General features: G+C 42.7%; 1 protein-coding gene across 2 annotated transcripts in view; it reads right to left on the bottom strand.

The window, feature by feature from the left end:
• The window catches only part of CUX1 (cut like homeobox 1), a 544050-nt gene that overhangs the window by 366413 nt on the left and 156587 nt on the right, over window positions 1-21050 (bottom strand). For both annotated transcript variants that reach the window (XM_075335308.1, XM_075335307.1), the window contains exon 3: window positions 16616-16663. In XM_075335308.1, coding sequence (XP_075191423.1) covers window positions 16616-16663 — 48 coding nt within the window. The remainder of the gene's footprint in view (window positions 1-16615; window positions 16664-21050) is intronic.

Here is a 21050-nt window from a genome sequence, read left to right as displayed (position 1 = left end):
TTGCTGTGCATGGACAGTCAAGGTTGTGCAGCTGTGGGGGTCTGAAGTCAACTAACATACAGCCAGACTTCCCAGAGAGAAAGTAAACATGGCTACCTTCTCAATCTCTATGTATGAAGCACTGAACAAGCACTTGTCCATAGGAAACACTGTCAGTGCTTCCTCCTCCAGACCCAGTGATCATATGATTACTGGGTGCAGGGAGGGAATCGGAGCTGTTCGGTCCTAGGAGGCGCAGGTCTGCCATGTAGGAAGATCAAATTCCCCTATAACTGAGGCTAAAATACCAGGCCCATTTAAAGGGGAAATCAGCAATAAAAAGAATGTATTATGTTAAAATCTCCCACTCCAACCCTAAGATCTTTTAAGACCTTATAGGAGCACAGTGTGTAAAATACATAAAAAATATACATAATAAAAATAGCAAAAATAAAAGTTGACAAAAAAAGGAAAACTAAAGAAGAAAAAATATAGAAAAAGAAAAAAAAGACACTGCAGTCTGAATTGCCAATTCTAGCCCTAACCCAGTTAGAAAAAATATGTTCATTATAAAAAAAAATATACAGAAAGGGGAATGCAATTTACAATTTTTAGAGGTCCTTTGGGGTCGTAAAAATTGTTTTGGGAGAAATAGCCACATTTACTATTTTGCATTATTTTTTTCTTATCAGCCAAAAAAAAAAGATATAAAAAGGACATAAAAATTAAGCCACACAGTGCAAAAAAGAAAAAAATAAATAAAATCTTTCTGAAGCAGTTCCACAAATAAATCCTCCAGGTAATGCAAATGAATGATCCAGAATCTGTGAAATGACATCAGCTGCATGCACAACCAATATCTCATGGAAACTGACAGCCACCTCCTGTCGACAGAATGAAGAGATAGAACTGTTCTGTCGAAAGGACATCACCAAAAGCTGCAGAATTGCCAGCAGGAGCCATCCGTGACCGTTCTGAGATGGTGCCGGGCAAAACAGGCAGGTAGTAAACAACTACCTGCCAGACAGTTTGTAGGCCCATAAGAAAAAATAAATAAAATTGTCCTGGATAACCCTTTTAACTAAGGGATCCAAAAGGCTAAATATTGTTTCACAAAACCATTTGCTCTTTTTACAAATCCTGTAACAATTTTTAACCGTGGCCATATTGGAGACACAAACTTACTTTCTGCATTGTATAGATATTATAGCAATAGAGTGCTTTATGGCAGCAGAAATTACCTGGAGTCAAAAGACAGAGAAAGGTCAGACTATCTCTAAATGATTTAATAAAGACCCCTTCTCCAAAAACAAGGGAGTGACCAGAATGATGTGTGCAGTGTATAACCGTATTATCCTGTCTTATCTAGAACTCTGAGTCATTAAATTGCATCAGTAACTATAAGATGACTTTGTTCATTTCATCCCAGTCTATACAGCAAAGCAGACTGCCTCACTAACTATAAGATGACTCTGCTCATTTCATCCCAGTCTATACAGCAAAGCAGACTGCCTCACTAACTATAAGATGACTCTGCTCATTTCATCCCAGTCTATACAGCAAAGCAGACTGCCTCACTAACTATAAGATGACTCTGCTCATTTTGTCCCAGTCTATACAGCAAAGCAGACTGCCTCACTAACTATAAAATGACTTTGCTCATTTTGTCCCAGTCTATACAGCAAAGCAGACTGCCTCACTAACTATAAGATGACTCTGCTCCTTTTGTCCCAGTCTATACAGCAAAGAAGACAAATAATATACAGAAAATAAGAACTATCAACCCACTTAAATTATATTAAAATTTTCTGATAATACAACTTCTTTCAATTAGGATTTTAGATCAGCTGAAACCGGAAGCTGAAAATAGAATTTGTGGTTTCTCAGTCAAAAAGTCAGCATTGGTAAATGAAGAAATGCACCACCAAAATGATGATAAAAAAGACTAACAGATATAAAAGATGTGTTATAATGTTTAAGTCTGAGACGTTATTCCTTTATCGCATAAATAGACTTCAATTAATGTGAATCAGTAAAAAGTAGTTTACAATAATGCGCCTATTTCTATAATAAAGAGCGGCGTTCGGTGTCTAAGGAGCCTACAGCAATTGTCTGCAGTTTAGCTCAATTGAGAGAATTATGGTTCAATTTCTGAGCCGAGAGGAACTTCGCGCTTTCTAAACATTATATTTCAAATCCAATTGCTAGTCATTCTTAGGATATGTACAGCGCAGATTACGGCACTTCCACAGCTTCATCACAAACGCAAGAAGTCAACTAGTGCAAACTACTCCATGGGAATTGTAGGAAATCAGAAATTCACATTATTGAAATACCAACACCATCGCTCTCTAAAGGGAACAGTCACACTATTACACTTCATGCTGCCTGATCTGATGGCAGCATAACATAGTGATGGAGACTTTGATTGCATCGCTTGGGAACTTCCTTTTTTCCTGTAGCATTTTTTATTAAATCATTGTTTATTAAAGAGACACTTCCAAATTTAAAAAAAAAAAAAAAGTTTTCCCTATTCATTGGATAACTTGCTGATCATTATGGGTCTGAGGGCTGAGAGATTGAGGCTCTGGAAGGGCATGAGCGGTGCTCAGCATCTTGGTCTTGGAAGGAACGACAGCTAATTTGTGGTCAAGGGAACTTCCACAAATATCGGAGTACAGTGCCCAGCCTTCTCTGGTGGCCCCAGAAACAATAAATGGAGGGTAGGTCTAGTCTGCACACCTCCACTCGAGTCCTTCCATGAACCAGAGTGGGACCAGAGTCCTCCTACTCATAAGTGTCTGGCCATCACAGACCTGATGCGACACGACTTATGTGATGACTTACAGAAAGACACAGGTGGGTCCTGTGTAATATGCGCCCATTATTTTAGTGCTCTCACTATCTATATCCCCACCCCAAAAAAAAAAGTGTGTGTATATACAGTGTGCATATATATACACACAGTACAGACCAGAAGTTTGTACACACCTTTGCACACTCTTGGCATTCTCTTGATGAGCTTCAAGAGGTAGTCACCGGAAATGGTTTTCCAACAGTCTTGAAGGAGTTCCCAGAGATGCTTAGCACTTGTTGGCCCTTTTTGCCTTCACTCTGCGGTCCACCTCACCCCAAACCATCTCGATTGGGTTCAGGTCTGGTGACTGTGGAGACCAGGTTATCTGGCGTAGCACCCCATCACTCTCATTCTTAGTCAAATAGCCCTTACACAGCCTGGAGGTGTGTTTGGGGTCATTGTCCTGTTGAAAAATAAATGATGGTCCAACTAAACGCAAACCGGATGGAATAGCATGCCGCTGCAAGATGCTGTGGTAGGCATGCTGGTTCAGTATGCCTTCAATTTTGAATAAATCCCCAACAGTGTCACCAGCAAAGCACCCCCACACCATCACACCTCCTCCACCATGCTTCACGGTGGGAACCAGGCATGTAGAGTCCATCTGTTCACCTTTTCTACAAAGACACGGTGGTTGGATCCAAAGATCTCAAATTTGGACTCACCAGACCAAAGCACAGATTTTCACTGGACTAATGTCCATTCCTTGTGTTCTTTAGCCCAAACAAGTCTCTTCTGCTTGTTGCCTGCCCTTAGCAGTGGTTTCCTAGCAGCTATTTTACCATGAAGGCCTGCTGCACAAAGTCTCCTCTTAAGAGCTGTTCTAGAGACGAGAAGGTGTGTCCAAACGTTTGGTCTGTACGGATAGATTTTATATATATATATATATCAGGACATTATAATTTTAACTTTCCAGAGTGACCACTGAGCCCTCACATTTGGACGCCACTTCCCATCATGTAGAGGTTTTACAATTTGTGCTGTTTATAAGGGACACGTGACAGAGATCATCATCGCTCAGGATTTCACTGAAAGGTAATGTTTATTAGGTAAATAGAAACCATCATCTCTGTTTTAGAAAATCCTTTTATTTCCAAAGAGAGGGAAAAAACAAAACTTATGAGCAGCTTTTCATATATTTCAGTTTTGAGCTATTCCTCTGTTATTCCTCACTGAATTACCAGGGGTTGTCACTGCTCTGTCTTTGTCCTATCAGAGTTGACATCAGACTGTTTTTAGGACACACCCCAATTGGCAAATGGAATGGTAACACCCAGTTGTCAGTTTACTCATACTTTTCTAGAAGGAATAACAGAGTAATGACAACACGAGTTTTAAGAAATATTGCTGTGTCTATACTAAGACAGACATGGTAGAAGAGCGGACAGTCAAGAATTCTTCCATTACAGATTTGTAAAGAGTTTTAATAGGTGACATAGATACCGTGTTCCCCCAAAAATAAGCCCTAGCAGGAATTTTCAGAGTAAGGCTTAAATATAAGCCCCACCCCAAAAATAAGCCCTAGTTGCGGTTCAATAATGAAGTGTCCATGCAGCTAAAAAAGTTGAAGAATACTGCATGACACTTCATTATAGAAAGCAGATTCCTCCAAAAGAGAGACGAAAGAAGACAGAAGACCCCGTAATCATACTCACCAGACCCCGAACAGGAGGATATGCAGTGGAATGCACACATACCCGGTGATACTGTACTGTCTCGGGACCCTGGAATGCAGTAAAACGCAAGAACCTGCAGTGGACTTAAGAAGGACCGGCAGTGGAAAGCATCGATGTGTTCCACCGCACATCCTCCATGTGTTCCACTGTGTCCCAGGACCCCCTGGCAGCGGGAAGCAATACGGTATTACCGGATGTTGTGTGTGATCTGATGCTCTGATGCGTGTGTGTGTGTGTGTGTGTGTGTGTGATCTGATGTGTGTGTGTGTGTGTGATCTGATGTGTGTGTGTGTGTGTGATCTGATGTGTGTGTGTGTGTGATCTGATGTGTGTGTGTGTGATCTGATGTGTGTGTGTGTGTGATCTGATGTGTGTGTGTGTGTGATCTGATGTGTGTGTGTGTGTGTGTGTGTGTGTGATCTGATGTGTGTGTGTGTGATCTGATGTGTGTGTGTGATCTGATGTGTGTGTGTGTGTGATCTGATGTGTGTGTGTGTGATCTGATGTGTGTGTGTGTGATCTGATGTGTGTGTGTGTGATCTGATGTGTGTGTGTGTGATCTGATGTGTGTGTGTGTGATCTGATGTGTGTGTGTGTGATCTGATGTGTCAGTGCTGGTTGGAAACAGGGAAGGATCGCGGTGGAGTGCTGGTAAGTATAATTCTCTTAAGGGGGGGAGATCTACCTTTTTGTGGGGGGGGGTACCCACCATTTACCCACCACAAGTGTTTCCCTGAAAATACGCCCTAACCTGAAAATAGGCCCTAGCGCATTTTTCAGGGCAAAAAAATAATGCACAGACAGTGTCTTATTTTCGGGGACACCCGGTAGTTTTGGCCTGATTATTGCAGTGGGACACGCAGCAGTGTACAATACGCAGCACTGGAAATCGGTGGCAAATTTCCCAGAGTCAGCCACTGATTCATTCTGCAGACTATAAAGCAAATATACATCCAATTTTTGATGGGAATTATCCTGTGTGTGAACATACCCATAAGTGTTCACTTAGAGGAGTTCAATGATTGCCGGAGTCAAGTTTCAAAATGAGACCTGCCAACAATAAACAGACCTGAAAGTGAAATATTACCACTCTCAACCAGTTATACCAGTGACAATAAAGACTTATATATTTGACCGTGGAAAGACTTTTATATAAACACATGTCACAGTGCAGTGGATACAGATTCATCTCCCGGCTAATCTGCTGCTCCTCTCTGGAACCACCTAATCTCCAGGTTTATACAAACTCGTCATTCCCATTGGCCGGGCCTACGTCCTCTTCTGAGCAGAAATGTTTAAATAATGCATAGTTTGTAAGGAAGAGATAAGCCTCCTAAAGTCATAAGACGGCACCATGAGATTCCTGCTACAAGTCACTAGCAGATAGCACTAGAATAATCTAGAGCGGGCTCATACCACAGCTAGAAACAGCAGACGGTGCCATCGTGAGCATCACACACGGCCTCCACTGTCCTCATTTCACCCCTCAGCATTCCAATGAATTTGCACAAAATAAGAGGTCCCGGTGCCCCCAGCTGTATAAAGCTCTGCACCAGAGTCTGCGCTGCTATGGATTATTCATCGCCATCACAAATTTGGAAACTTGTGAGTTTTTCTGACAAATAATTCAAGACTCAGAACTGTCCTTTTCATATTTTCTGAATGTCCCTGATTAACCAGAGACATATAAAAAGACCTAAAAGGATGTCAGAAGGATCAGCCTTCCTAAGATGTCTGTATGGGTATGTAGGTCATAGGAAGCCGAATAAAATGATACCTTGATATCTGTGATGCTATGTCTTATTACAGAGAAAATCACATTTTCTTATATGTAAATGAGCTGTTCACATCTACGGGCTGGACACTGATCTCCGTGAGAATCTGCCTCTAAAGCTTATTTTAAATAGAAAGTGAGCATCACCAGTGTGAGACATGTAAATCAGGAGAGCAGACTGTCAGTCATTACATGTCTCACACTGGTAACACCCACATCTTAACAGCTCATTTACATATAAGAAAAACATGGATTTCTCTGGAAAAAGATATCGGATCAAGATACAAAAGGTATTTTACTTCTATGGCCTACATGCACATATTGATGGCTTAGGCTAGTTTCACACTTGCGTGGAACGGCATCCGTTGCATTGCGTTGTGTGATGGATGCAACAGATACGTTGCATATAATGGCACAACGGATGCAGCGTATCGTACAAAACAACGTAAAGCTTTTTTTTGTTTGTTTACAGTTTTACTGGTGGCAGACTATTGTGAACGATCAGCTGATCGCTCTCAAAAGCCGGCTGCCGGGAGCTCAGCTGATTGCTCTCAAAAGCCGGCTGCCGGGAGCTCAGCTGATCGCTCTCAAAAGCCGGCTGCCGGGAGCTCAGCTGATCGCTCTCAAAAGCCGGCTGCCGGGAGCTCAGCTGATAGCTCTCAAAAGCCGGCTGCCGGGCGCTCTGAGCGAGAGACAAAATAAAGTTTCTGTGATTTAAAAAAAAAAAAAACATGAGCATGCGCAGTGAAAAAATAAAAGTTTCCGCTGCTCAAAAAAAGTTACATGCTGCATTCCTTCCGCCCGGTGGAAGCAACGCAGCGTCGGCCAGCGGAAGCAACGCGGGTACTTTTGGCACAATCCGTCATCCATACAAGTCTATGGGAACCAGCGGAATCCGTTAACGGATTCCGCTGTTTTCCAAAAGGGCGGATTGTGACTGAAGTTAATTAACGCAAGTGTGAAAGTACCCTTAGGAGGGCTGGTCTTGACAGATTCCATTTAAAGTGTTACATCCGAAATTCTGGTAAACATAGACCCAAAGTAAGAAAAGAAAAGGTAAAAAGCATTAAGCTGCCTATCCACATATCTATCAGTGATGTGAACAGTTTACATTGTGCTGGACTCAAAGGTACCGTACCATATTCAGGATAATGCTGTGAAACAAATCCTTAAATCCCATTACATATCGTCATTTATGATAGATCCACAGTTAACAGAGTAATGGTCATTGACCCCCAAAGTTCCTTTTTACATCCAGGGAAGTGTCCCCTCATTTACAAGCATAGAAAGGTGATGCTATAATATCCTGAGATATTGGTGTTACTGGAAAACTTTGGGACCAAATATATATATATATATATATATATTATATATATATATATATATACTTTATTTTTATTTCTTTTTTTTAATCTTTCCGGGATCTTGGTGACCACCTATATTTTTTTCTGGATCCTGCTGACCACCATTAATGCTACAAGCAGGACAACAAAGGCTGCCATAGTTCTCATATGTGGGTAGGGGACACAGACAGGAATGAGGATGCCTATACTGACGAGATAGCTGTCAGCGGACACCATAATATGTTGGGGGAACAGTTACAAAGCCCCCCTTTGCAATCAGATAGTGAGCTGGTTCTGTGCAGGTCGGCGGGTTCAGCCAATGTTAATCCAATGTGTATCCAGGCCTTTGTGTTCACACTTATTTTTAAGTTTTGAGTGGAGATAGTCTTCTCTCAAGTCCATCACTAAGTATAGCTCAAGCCTGGTGGATAATTTACAGTTTTTTCAGATATGAAAATGTTGTGGATTAAAAACGCTATCAACCCGGTACATGGTTAAAGAAAAAAAAAAATATTTTTTAGGAAGGTGTTAACATCCAAAGTGAGAAAGAACTATATACAGTACAGAAACGTATTCTACAGTAGTACTATACAGGCACAGTTACTAATATATATTATACACACATATAATCAGAAAAATCATCACGTGTCATTAATAGTTCAGGGAAAGCAATAACAGTATTATATACCCCCTTCCCGCTATACAAGCATACTAATAGCACATACATATACCTCCCTTATGGTTTGGACCCCGATGCTTGGTCATCATCCTCCTTTGTATGTATACGCTTTTCCCTTATGTGTAATCCCACTTCTTCCATCCAAAGATCGGGGGTCTTTTATAGAAAGAGGCTTTTTTTTTCTTATGAACCAACAGGAAAGGCCTTCAGTTTAGACACGGCTCAACGATACCGCAGGCGCAAATACCAAGTATCCACACACAGACATATCCACAAAGTATGGCAATAGCATGGCTAACGCCTGTTCTGTCCTGACGCGCTTCACATTTTGCATTTCACTACAGGCACACGTGTTTGTGTGTGTGAGATGGCTGCGAACACGGTTTTTGGTTTTTTTCTTCTCCCCTCTGGCAGCAGCACCCAACTGTATTTCACAACGTAACATCCATTGAGCGGCAAGTAGCAGATGACGCTTAAGAGGTTAACTCGGCGCATATCTGGCACCTCTCCAGCCTTTGTAGAAGAATCACTACTAATGTGAGAGCACAAAGCATAGTCCAGGCCAGCCGTGATTAATAGACTGCTGAATACGCTCCTTTCCTCACACACACACACTTTTCATTCCCCTGCTTCCATAGATCATGGACTTATCCTCGAAATATCTGACTGAAATTGAATTTGGCTTCTCTCTCAACCGTTCATTTCCTATGTTATGCAAGGTTATATCCTTTTCTGCATGAGCAGAACCAAACCAGCTGCAGCTCGGGAGAAGAAAATATGTTTTCAATTATGGAGCTGGCCTGAAAACAGAATGGTAGATCTGAGCGCGCCCTTAATAGAGCCATCATTGAGTGAACCTGCTAGACGGAATCCTATTAATTAGGTGTTTAGCCTTACACAGGGAACCTTTGATACTGCGAGCGCGTTCTACCTGGCATGCCGGGGCTTTGTAACGCAGCAGGAAGTTAATATGGCAAACTTCCTCAATTGGCTATGCAAAGGGCTGACATTTGAAACGGAGATGATTGCGATGAAATATTGACTTTCACGAGTGCGTTCGGCAACGAAGAGAATGAATCAGAATTTACTGAGCTAGCAATGCAAGCCGCCGCATTATGGAGGGATTATTTCTCCCTCAAGGAGGTAGACTGTCTAAGAGAAGCATGTGGGGGGGGGGGGATGCCGTTTCCGCGTACAAGCTATGGGAATTTTCTGTTCCAGTCTCCATTTAGAAAATGGAGTTTGCTCAAGAGAGGGAGTAAGCATGAAACAATAACAGCAAAACACACAATGGGGTCTGGGGCTGCGCTCCCCTCTATTTCTCAATAACTCTGGGGCCACTGGGACAAAGTGACAGCCGTGAACTCATGAAAGACATGTTGGCCATTTTATTCTCCATCCGTGATCTCTTCTCTCACGTGGCACGTTTGCTTGTAATTGTGTAATGTGTTTGTTCTTAGGACTATAGTGATGTCATGATGAATGCAGACACAATCTCCCCACTATATTACTGAATGAATAAAAAAAACTGCAGGTACCCACAGCCTATAGCTTATAATATGAATCGTTTCCTGGATAGAAAATTACTTTTGTTTCTTGTTTCCAAGTATTCCCTAGTAATGCTAATCTGTGCTACTTGGAATGGACTCTGGGCTGAATCACTCTCCTTCTCCCTCTGGCAGCTAGTCTCTTATTTCTCTCCTGTAGAAGGAGTTTTTAGCTGCTGCGAAAGCTTTAGGACTTGTGCACACGCTGCGTTTTTTAGGTTTGTCACCCAAAAATGCATGTCTTAATTGCTCCCAGCAAATTCTGAGAATTCTGAAGTGTTGCTTCTTTTTTCCTTGCAGTTTTGAATGCAGAAAAAAGAAGCATATTGATTCTTTGTGCGTTTTTGTTCTGCGTTTTTTAGCCCTTCCAGCCATTGAATACACTAAAAAAAAAACCACATGGCTAAAAAACGCACCAAAAACCACATGTGTTTTTTGGCCACATGATGCATTTTTCTACTGCAAGGTGCAGTTTTTAGGTGCAGAGAAATGTCCAAGGTAAAAGTTGCTGAGCATGTGTGTCCTCTAGCATTCAGTATGTGAATACCAAAAATTTGTAATTTTTCTGGATATACTATTTAATGTTGGGATAACCCCTTTAAGATTAAATAATGAGATGACTATATATCTTTCAAGTGCGTAAAGCTTTCCCTGCCAGAAAATGGATTTACATTTGGTCTATTATATACTCAAGTCTTCAGATCTCAGTATTAGCCAAAATTGAGCTTCGGCAGTCAGACCTGGAGCAATCAGATGTTCTTCATTTTGAAAAGGGATTGGTCTGACCTAAAGGTTAGGCCTAGGACACACAGCAAGACAAATTATGCGAGTGGAATGCGATAAAAAAAAAAATCGCATTCCACTCAGACCAATATTAGCCTATGGGGCAGCACTCATGAGCGATTATTTTCTCAGCCCTAATCGGACCAAGAAAACAGTCGCAGCATGCTACTAGTGGAATGTGATCCTGTTCCACTCGCACCCTTTCAAGTGTATGGGGCGAGAGAAACATTGCATTGCTCTCGCGTTACACCAGAGTAATGCGAGAGCAGGTCAATTCTCGCATTAGCCGGCAATGGAAGAGATAGAGATAAATCCCTTCCTCCCCTCTACAGCAAAGGCCCTCCCCTCCGCAGCACCAGCCCGCCCCCCCGCAGCTGTGGTCTGATCGCACGATCGGACCACAGTCGCATAACACGTTTCTCCCGCTGTGCTGCCAGCGTGTGTCGCGTGTCATGTGACCACTCGCACAAATCCCTGTGTGGCCTGTGTGGTTTTGTGATGTACCAGTGACCTCATCAGCGATCTCGCTGTGTGTGACATTAAGCAGCGACCTGGCCCGTTCTGTGAAATCGCTGATCGTTACACACTGTTCTGGTTCATTTTTTGCTCGTTGGTCTCGCGCTGTGCAGCACACATCAGTGTGTTTGACGGCGGGAGACCAACGAGCACCGACTCTGCGTAAGCAGCGTAGCTGGTAACCAGAGGAAATATCGGGTAACCAAGCAAAGCACTTTGCTTAGTTACCCGATATTTACCCTGGTTACCAGCGTACATCGTTTAGCGCTGGCTCCCTGTACACGTGGCCAGGGTAAATATCGGGTAACTAAGCAAAGCGCTTTGCTTAGTAACCAGATGTGTACCTTGGTTACCAAGCGCAGTCACTGGTGGCTGGTCGCTGGTAAAATCTGCCTGATTGACAGCTCACCAGCGACCATGTAGCGACGCACCAGCGATCCTGACCAGGTCAAATCGTAGTCGGAATCGCTGGTACGTCGTTTAGTGAGACGGTACCCTTCAGAGATACCACCATTGTAGAGTAAAAAGGGGGACTTAGGATAGGCCATGACTATACAATCAGTCAGGCCATATCTTGAGGTGAGATGTCAGAGACCAGCCTGATTCAGTACACTTTGTTATTTTTACATGTTAACCAAGTCCCAGTATTTTTTAGATGTTTTATTACAGTTTCCCCGAAAATAAGACCGGCTCTCATTCACAACCCTTATTGCTTTGGATCTAATGAGTGTGATTCTTTTGGGGTGTCTGCTTTTCTTGGTGAAGGGTCTGTAAACTATATACTAGAGTGCAGTACTCTAAGTAAACAGATTAGCAAGTTACATACAGTACAGTATATATCAACCACCAGGCAACATGAGGGCAAAGAGAACGCTATTATAACGAGTACAAGAATCGTTCACTACCTATTGATGTTTGATGATCCGGAGGCGAGGAGAGGGAGGCTGGCACTGATTGGGCGCGGGGCTCATGGGATGTTACGACTTTACGTGAGTGCCGGGAGCAAGAGTGCCAACACCGCTGGAACGGCACCAGAGGGAAGCATAAGTGCTAATATATGATTGGGGGCAAACACTTAGGGTGGCTTTGCACGTTGCAACATCGCACGTGCGATGTTGGTGGGGTCAAATCGAAAGTGACGCACATCCGGCCGCGTTAGCGATGTTGTTGCGTGTGACACCTATGAGCGATTTTGAATCGTTGCAAAAATGTTCAAAATCACTAAATCGGTGACATTCCCAATTATCGTTGCAGCTGCAGCTACGATGTTGTTCGTCGTTCCTGCGGCAGCACACATCGCTATGTGTGACACCGCAGGAACGAGGAACCTCACCTTACCTGCGTCCACGGGCAATGAGGAAGGAAGCAGGTGGGTGGGATGTTACGTCCCGCTCATCTCTGCCCCTCCGCTTCTATTGGCCGGCCACTTAGTGACGTTGCGGTGACGCTGAACGCACCTCCCCCTTGAGGGAGGTATTGTTCGGCAGTCACAGCGACATCGCTGAACAGGTAAGTGCGTGTGACGCTGCCGTAGCGATAATGTTCGCTACGGCAGCGATCACCACATATCGGCCGTACGACGGGGGCGGGTGCTATCACGCTCGACATCGCTAGCAATGTCGCAGCGTGTAAAGCGGATCTAAGTGTTTACATAGACACAAAGGCTTGATAAAAAAAAAAATTATAATAATTTTTTACAGCTGGGCATCCAGGACCTTCTTGAACTTGATCAATGAATCAACCATCACAACATGGTTTGGAAGAGAGGTTCAACGTATTACTGCTCTAACAGTAAAGAATCTCTGCCTATGATAATGGCGAAACCTCCTCTACTTGAGTGATACAGGATGCTCTTTTGCCAGGTTAAGGCTATGTTAAAACAGGGCATCTTTTTTTTTTACCATAAAGATGCAGCGTTTTTGTCCCAAAAATACGCCCCAAAAACACACTGTGGCAAAAACGCATAAAAAAAAACAATGCTTTTTTGACGTATTTTTACTGTGCTTTCCCCAATGTGTTTTAAAAGCCAAACCTATTGAGTGCAAGGGCTGAAAAACGCAGAAAGACATGCTGTATCTTCCAAAACGCAGCCAATATGCAGACAAAAATAGATACAGAGTGGACAACAAAATAGAAATCTCAGACTTTGCTGGAGGAAGGAAATGCCTGGATTTAGGTGCATCTTTGTGACCTCAAAAATGCACCAAAATTGCAGCAAAAGATGCCCTGTGTGAGCATAGCCTTACAGGCCTTGTAATAATATCATTAAAAAATGTCTTGTTTTGTCCATTAATAGATTAAAGGGAACCTGTCAGGTCCAATATGCACCCAGAACCACGAGCAGTTCTGGATGCAAATTGCTAATCCCTGCCTAACCGTCCCTGTATCTAGTAGCATACATAAACAGAGCTTTAGAAAAAGTATTTCTAAGATCTTTTATCGTATGCTAATGATCGCGGGGACTAGTCCCAAGGGCATTAGTTTCCTTGCCAGTCGCCCTCATTAGCATGTTAGTATGTCCCTGTGGGTGTGTTATCATGCTAATGAATGTGCAGCGTCAGAGGATGATCTCTCACCTCTTCGCCACCATTGCGTCCTATGGAGGATTTCGGCTCAGTGTGCATGACCCTGGAGTTTCGGTCATGTGCATTATGAAGCCGGGTGTACACGTCCTGGCTTCAAACTGAAGTAATAATATAATATAATATAATATTTATTCACTTATATAGCGCTATTAATTCCACAGCGCTTTACATACATTGTCAACACTGTCCCCATTGGGGATCACAATCTAAATTCCCTATCAGTATGTTTTTTGGAGTGTGGGAGGAAACCGAAGAACCCGGAGGAAACCCACGCAAACACAGGGAGAACACACAAACTCCTTGCAGATGTTGTCCTGAGTGGGACTAGAACCCAGGACCTCAGCGCTGCAAGGCTGCAGTGCTAACCACTGAGCCACCGTGCTAACCAGTAGTAGTGCACATAACCAAAACTCCGGGATCATGCACACTGAGCCGAAATCCCCCGTCGGACACGATGGCGGTGGAGAGGTGAGTGAGATCATCCTGTAACACTACGTAATCATTAGCATGTTAGCACACCCACAGGGGCCCACAGGGACGTACTAACATGCTAAGAGAGGGGACTGGCAAGGAAACTAATGCCCTTGGGACTAGTCTCCTCGCTCATTAGCATACGATAAAAGATCTTTAGGAATACATTTTCTACAGATCTCTTTATCTATCATACTAGATACAGGGACAGTTAGGCAGGGATTAGCAATATGCACCCAGAACTGCTCATGGTTCTGGGTGCATATTGCACCTGACAGGTTCCCTTTAAAGAGAGATCCTACGACCACAATAGATGGTGGCAAACCACTACAGTCCAGAGCAGAATAAACACAACTGGAGTGATGAATCTAAACTTTGTGGCATTCTATTGAGCAAATATAATTTATGGAAGCCACATAAATGATAAATCCCTGTTTATAATGAAGAAATCCTAAAGCAGGTATTTCAAGGACTACCCTGAGTGGCCTGCAGTGTTAGGCCTAGTTCACATGTAATCATCCTGAGCTCACAGAAATCATCCTGCAACACAATTTTCTTGTCACTTTTGGTAAAAAAAATTCTTGCAGGATCAGTTTTTTTTTTTTTTAACATAGTAGTCTATGGAAAATGGATCTGTTAACTGAGTGATATTTAGACATCAATTTCTATTGCATTTGTAAAGGATTTGTTTTTGGCATACTTTTTCAGTATCAAACGGAGAAGAAATAGCAATCCGCTGACGGATCCGTTTTCCATAAGCTCTCGTTAAAAAAATGGAGCCTGCAAAAATCAGGGTTTTTTTTTAAAAAGCGTGCAAAAAAGTTGTGTTTGTGCAACGGATTGCTGCTGGATCCATTCTAAAGGATGATTACAGGACATGTGAACGGAGCCGTAAATCAAAGGACATGGGCACTCCTTAATTGCCACTGCATATAATGATATTAGAAAATCATATGCTTCTAAGTTTGTGGCTCCAGCTTTGGAATGGCCCATTTCTGTTTCAGCGCATAAAACTACAATAAGAAGGAGGTTTCCTAAACGCAGACTAGAAAGAGGTGTTTGTCCTCCATTGAACTCAGAAATACTGAATTTGTATCGGACTGTGGGTGACGTCATATCAGAGCTCAATCTCAACAGTGATCTTTTGGGTGAAGTATGAGAGACCCTGCAGCCATGTTAAAAACAAAAAGGGTAACGATTCTTTTGCAGATGTGACGTGCAGGGGAGCGCCTTTTTATTTTTTTTTAGTGCAAAAGGCAGGACTTCAATTTTTGGTCATTGATAAAGATGAGCGGACTCGAACTTTATAGTACGATGCTTGTACAGAACACAGACTTTTTGCAGCATACATCCAGGTCCTCTGGGGTGTCTGTCCTGTATGCTAGTGCACCTAAATAGTGCTGGGCAGCCCTCCTGGTCTAATGAAGGGCGTCATCAATAGGCTGTGAGCCGGACACTGTGCATTGCACATATCTGTGTGACTGGTGCCTTATGTAAATCCTCATTAGTGTGCATGTTTAATACCAGCAGCCACCCCCTCCATGATTTGGTAGGTTGAGAGTGGCTGTTTCATCGGTATTCTGCACCTGTGCTTCCCCCACCTTGATCATGGTGGCCGGCTGCATTCTGTGAGTGCATTTGCCATTTTGACCTGAGTTGGCAGGTGACTTATTTCTGGTAAGTTTTCTTGAATTTTTTCTTAGAACACAGACTTTACCAAAAAAAACCAAACAAAAAAAAAAACAAACAGTGTTCGGATGCTTTACGTGTGCAAACCACCGGAGCGAGCATCGCTCAGGAACACTCAGTGCTCAGCCCAGTGTGAGCCGCGTGTAGTGTTTGATCGGCTCACACTGGGGTAAGAACAGCGTGTTCGGATGTAGTGTGCACCAAACAAAAAAAATTCCTCTCCCTCCCCCGGAAGTGATCCGTTTTTGGTTCCAGGCCCATTATTGTTGTTGCTGAACATCTCAATTCAAAACCAATGACTAGAGATGAGTGGACCCGTGGAAGTCCGGGTTTAACCAGACTTTATATAAAATTTTGTTCTGGACCCGGATTGGACTCGAATTTCATTGGCAGTCACTGATTGGGCAGTTCAGCTCTCCACCCACATACATACAGTCAACCATAAACGGATCCAAATACTTTGAGAAATGTTCTTTGATCGATACGGAGCTGCACGTCAAAAACAAGTGGTGACGATCAGTGATAATTCTAGGTGTATGTTGCCTATGAAGCAAATCTTTATGACTACGAGGGGGCAGTACACCGCCGTAGATAAATGGCACATATAATGGGATGAATGATTCATTACGTATTAAATAATAAAATCATCGTAAAACTTCCCTCAATAAACAGTAAAACATTTTCTGCTGACAGCACTAGACTTAAAGTGGTCTTACCTCTGCTTGGAAACTCTTTAACAACGGAGCTACCTGTTTGCGCAAGTCCTATGGAGAACAGAGACAATAATTAGCTTTGTGAAATCCACATTGTGAAAAGCCAGCCGAAACAAAATTACAGCCACCAGACGACGTTCGCTGGGTCTGCCTCCATTTGGCAAATAAAACGCCCATAGAAGCCTCTACTGCTCATGGAAATATGGCATACTTACACATTATAGATCTCATAGGAGACGTAATCCTAAATATACCCCACAGAATAACATTTCTGGCACTGAAATTATTACTTTTGTTACTAATCCAGGCGAACGGCAGAATAGCAGGCCATGTTTAGATCTTGGCAGCCTGAAGTCTCTGGTGGCCGGCCTTCATTTCCAGTTCTATTTTAAAGACAAGCGCCAGCCAAGTGTATCTCCAACCCCCCCCCCATTTTGGCAGGAGTCGCCCTTCCCCCCAAACCACGATCTTTGGGAGATCTTAAAACCTACTCGTACTAAGCCTTATTCACTGGCACTAACTACAGAAATCAGGCAACCAGTTTGTTTTTTTGGGGGGGGAGAATTATCTTTAAACTCCTCACATATCTCATCAAATTATCATCTAATTTAATAGGAAGAGTAATTATATATACAAATTTTGCCCCATCCATTTAAAACTGTTGTATACTAATTTCATGAAAAGAAGATCAAAATAAATATAGTAACGCATTCCACCCAAAAAATATTTAGAAGTACTGGGCAAAAAAGTTTTAGGCAGGTTTGGAAAAATGCTGCAAAGTAAAAATAGTTTCATAAAACAGAAAAATTAAGTTTATTATTTTTTTTTATTAAACAACAAAATACAAAGTGAATGAACAAAAGAGAAATCTAAATCAAAATTTGGTGTGACCGTCCTCTGCATTCAAGACTGCATCAAAGGAACTCGGCAGAGACGCTAAAGATCTTGCAGAACATTTGCCTTTCTTTATAAAGAAGTAAAAACAGTTAATAATAATAATAATAATAATAATAATAAAACAAAAAACAACCTACTACTAATTTGAATAGCTGTTACTGGCCACACCCCCGAGGACAGAAATTGGAACAGATTTTTAAATGTATTTTGGCGATCGTAAAGAATAACCCTTCAAAATTGTGAAAAATAGACACATATTTCCTTTAATTATCCACCAATATTGACAAGTAAAAAATAAAATAAAAAATGTATGAGTAGGACAATGACATAAAAATTAAGCCACATATATCACCAAAAAAAAAAAAAAAATAAAATAAATAAATACAAGAAAATGGTTTACAGACTCCATGTGTAAATAAACAAGAGTCGAAAATGTGCCTCCTCAGGAATGGGGCAAATTGACACTTCTTTCGAAGTGACAGAGATGACAGAGTCTTGGAGGTGATGACATGGCCCCCATACAAACATAAGTTACTTAGCAAATAAAGGTGGCCAAATTTACTTGTGCCCAGATACCACATCAATGTTGTTTTTTCTCTTTCCCTTTCTAGTGCAACTACTATTTTGGATCTTGTATGTGATGTTCTGTATGCACCAGTTCAGATTATGAGATTAGGAAGTGCCAGCAATTTTTCTAGATGGCCCACATAAAACCCTGAGCTCAACATCTTCGGATCGGACTGGGATTACATGAAGTGACAGAAGCATCTGATCTGCCCACACAGAAGATCTGTGGTTGGTTCTCCAAGATGTTTGGTAGTAACTTTCTGCAGAGTTCATTCAAAATGGTATTGCAAGTGTACCTAGAAGAATTGAAGCTTTGATCCTGTTTTGAATGCAAAGTACAGTCACACCAAATATTGATTGGATTTAGATTTCGCTTTTGTTCATTCAGTTCTATATTCTTATGTTTAAGTATTTGCCCCCGATCAGGATTCATTGCGTCCTGGATGCAGCGGGTCCTGACCTGTGGATCCGCGAGTCTCCTCCGCAGGAGAATGCAGCTGCTTGTACCCACGATCAGGGTTCAGTGCGCTGCGGTCTCTCGCTTGTGTTCTCCCTATGTAGGACATGTGATTCCGCAGCAAACAATTGACATGCTGTGGTTGGAAAGACGCTCCGCAGGTCAGTGTTCGCTGCAGAAAAACCAAGCACAGTAGGCACGGGATTTTTAGAAACCCCTCCACTCTTCTTGTACTGTACAACGCAGCGTTTTGGACACAGCTGAAGCATGCTGTGTCCAAAACACTGCAAACACAATTTTTTCACACCTGCATAAAACTTTTAATTACCGTATCTTTTTATCAACAATATAAAAAAAAAAAACACAACATTCTAGAGTGAGCCCACCATGCTGGCTGCATAGGTAGATAAGGAACAATAGGTAGATAAGGAACAATATGAGCTTATAGGAAATAATGACCCATCAATTTTAGACTTTGAGTAAAAATTAATTCTCTGATTCCTTATATCTCGCCACACATGAAACAGCCGTCGGCCAAACATCTCACAGACAGCACTCTCTTCCCATACACATGAGTGCTCGGCCCTGATGAGTGTTTCTGTGTTTACAAGAGGGAAAAACGAGAAGGACAATGCAAGCGACCTGTCTCTGCTGAAAACATTAGGACTGGGTGTAGAAACCCCAACTGCTCAATCCTTCGCTCTACCGATATCCTCTGTTGTGGGAGATCTGGGAGGACCCCATGCACATGAGATGACGGACGATCCATCGAAGACATGTATGGCGGTCTTTAGGACTATTTTTCTTCACTAAAGAACTTACATGATTTTAATCTTTAGGTGGATTACTTAAGAGGACAAGAACTTTTAAAGTAAATGACAACAGGACTGTAGAGTTAGTTTTTGATGCAGTCTTTAGAAATCGTCTAAAGTCCGCTTTACACGCTGCGACATCGCTCAAGCGATCTCATTGGGGTCACGGAATTTGTGACGCACATCCGGTCGCTCATACGTGTAACACGCATGATGTTGCGTGTGACACCTATGAGCGATTTTGAATCGACGCAAAAACGTTCAAACATGCCACCCTATTCCCAATTATCGTTGCTGCTGCAGGTACGATGTAGTTCGTCGTTCCTGCAGCAGCACACATCGCTATGTGTGAAACCGCAGCAACGAGGAACCTCACCTTACCTGTGGCCGCCGGCAATGCGGAAGGAAGGAGGTGGGCGGGATCTCCGCCCCTCCTCTTCTATTGGGCGCCCGCTTAGTGACGTCGCTGTGACGCCGCACGAACCGCCCCCTTAGAGAGAAGGTGTTTCGCCGGTCACAGCAATGTCGGTAGGCAGGTAAGTAGTGTGACGGGTCTGAGCGATGTTGTGCGCCACGGGCAGCGATTTGCCTGTGTTGCACAACCGATGGGGGTGGGTACGCACGCTAGCGATATCGGTAACAATATTGCAGCGTGTAAAGCAGCCTTAAGAGCCACAATATTGATATTATACGATTCATTTATTAAATGCATTGTTGTATATTTGCTTATACAGTAAATTAGCAATTGTATGAAGGCCTCCTGACTAGACGCCTGGGGAGTGGAGGGATTGGGCAGTCTACATTATTATTATTATTTATTATAGCGCCATCAATTCTATGGCACTTTACATGTGAAAGGGGTATACATAATAGAGACAAGTACAATAATCATAAACAATACAAGGCACAGACTGGTATAGGAGGAGAGAGGACCCTGTCCGTGAGGGCTCACAGTCTACAGGGGATAGGTGAGGATACAGTAGGTGAGCAGCTTCCAGGAGTTGTCACTCTCCCCATTAGAAACACTCAGGAGAGAACTTTCAGCCAAGCGACTACTTTGTGTATGGGCATCTTTAGCATTGGAAGTTTGTACACAGCCTTGAACGCTGATTTTCCTCGTGTTCTCTAACCCCCGTTGATGCGCCATTTTTGAGAAAGCTTTTTGGGCAGCCATAGTTTTACATTCTAGGCATGCAAATAGCCAATCGTCATAGGAGACAAAAAACATTATAGCTTTTTATTCTTTTTCACAAACAGGGTTCAAATTCCTAATATAGCATTAGCTTAAAGGTAATCTGTCATCAGGTTTTTGCAATATCATTCGAGATCAGCAATGTGTAGGAGGAGAAGAGACCCTGGTTACATTGATATGTTGCTTACTGGGCTGTGTTTTACTTTTTCAATGCAAATCAGTGTTTTATCAGCAGGAGATTATCATTACAGCAAAACTGGCCTGGTACCCCCTAGTCCAACCACACACACAGCATGGATTAGCAGCTCTCTGTCACTATACGATGTACACAGAAAGCTGTGGTTCGGACAGGGTTAAACACAGCTAAACAACTAAGCTCTGCTAGATCTGCAGCAGAGAAATCTAGAACTCCGTTTATCACTACAGGACCGGAGTCACACTTGCGACGAGTCTCGCATCGCATCACCCGGCACGGCCGCACACTCTCCAGACAGGAGCAAGTCGTCTGCATGT

Source organism: Anomaloglossus baeobatrachus, chromosome 2 (assembly GCF_048569485.1).
Source record: "Anomaloglossus baeobatrachus isolate aAnoBae1 chromosome 2, aAnoBae1.hap1, whole genome shotgun sequence".
In the NCBI taxonomy this organism is placed as follows: domain Eukaryota; kingdom Metazoa; phylum Chordata; class Amphibia; order Anura; family Aromobatidae; genus Anomaloglossus; species Anomaloglossus baeobatrachus.
This window is presented reverse-complemented; position numbering and strand designations above follow the sequence as displayed.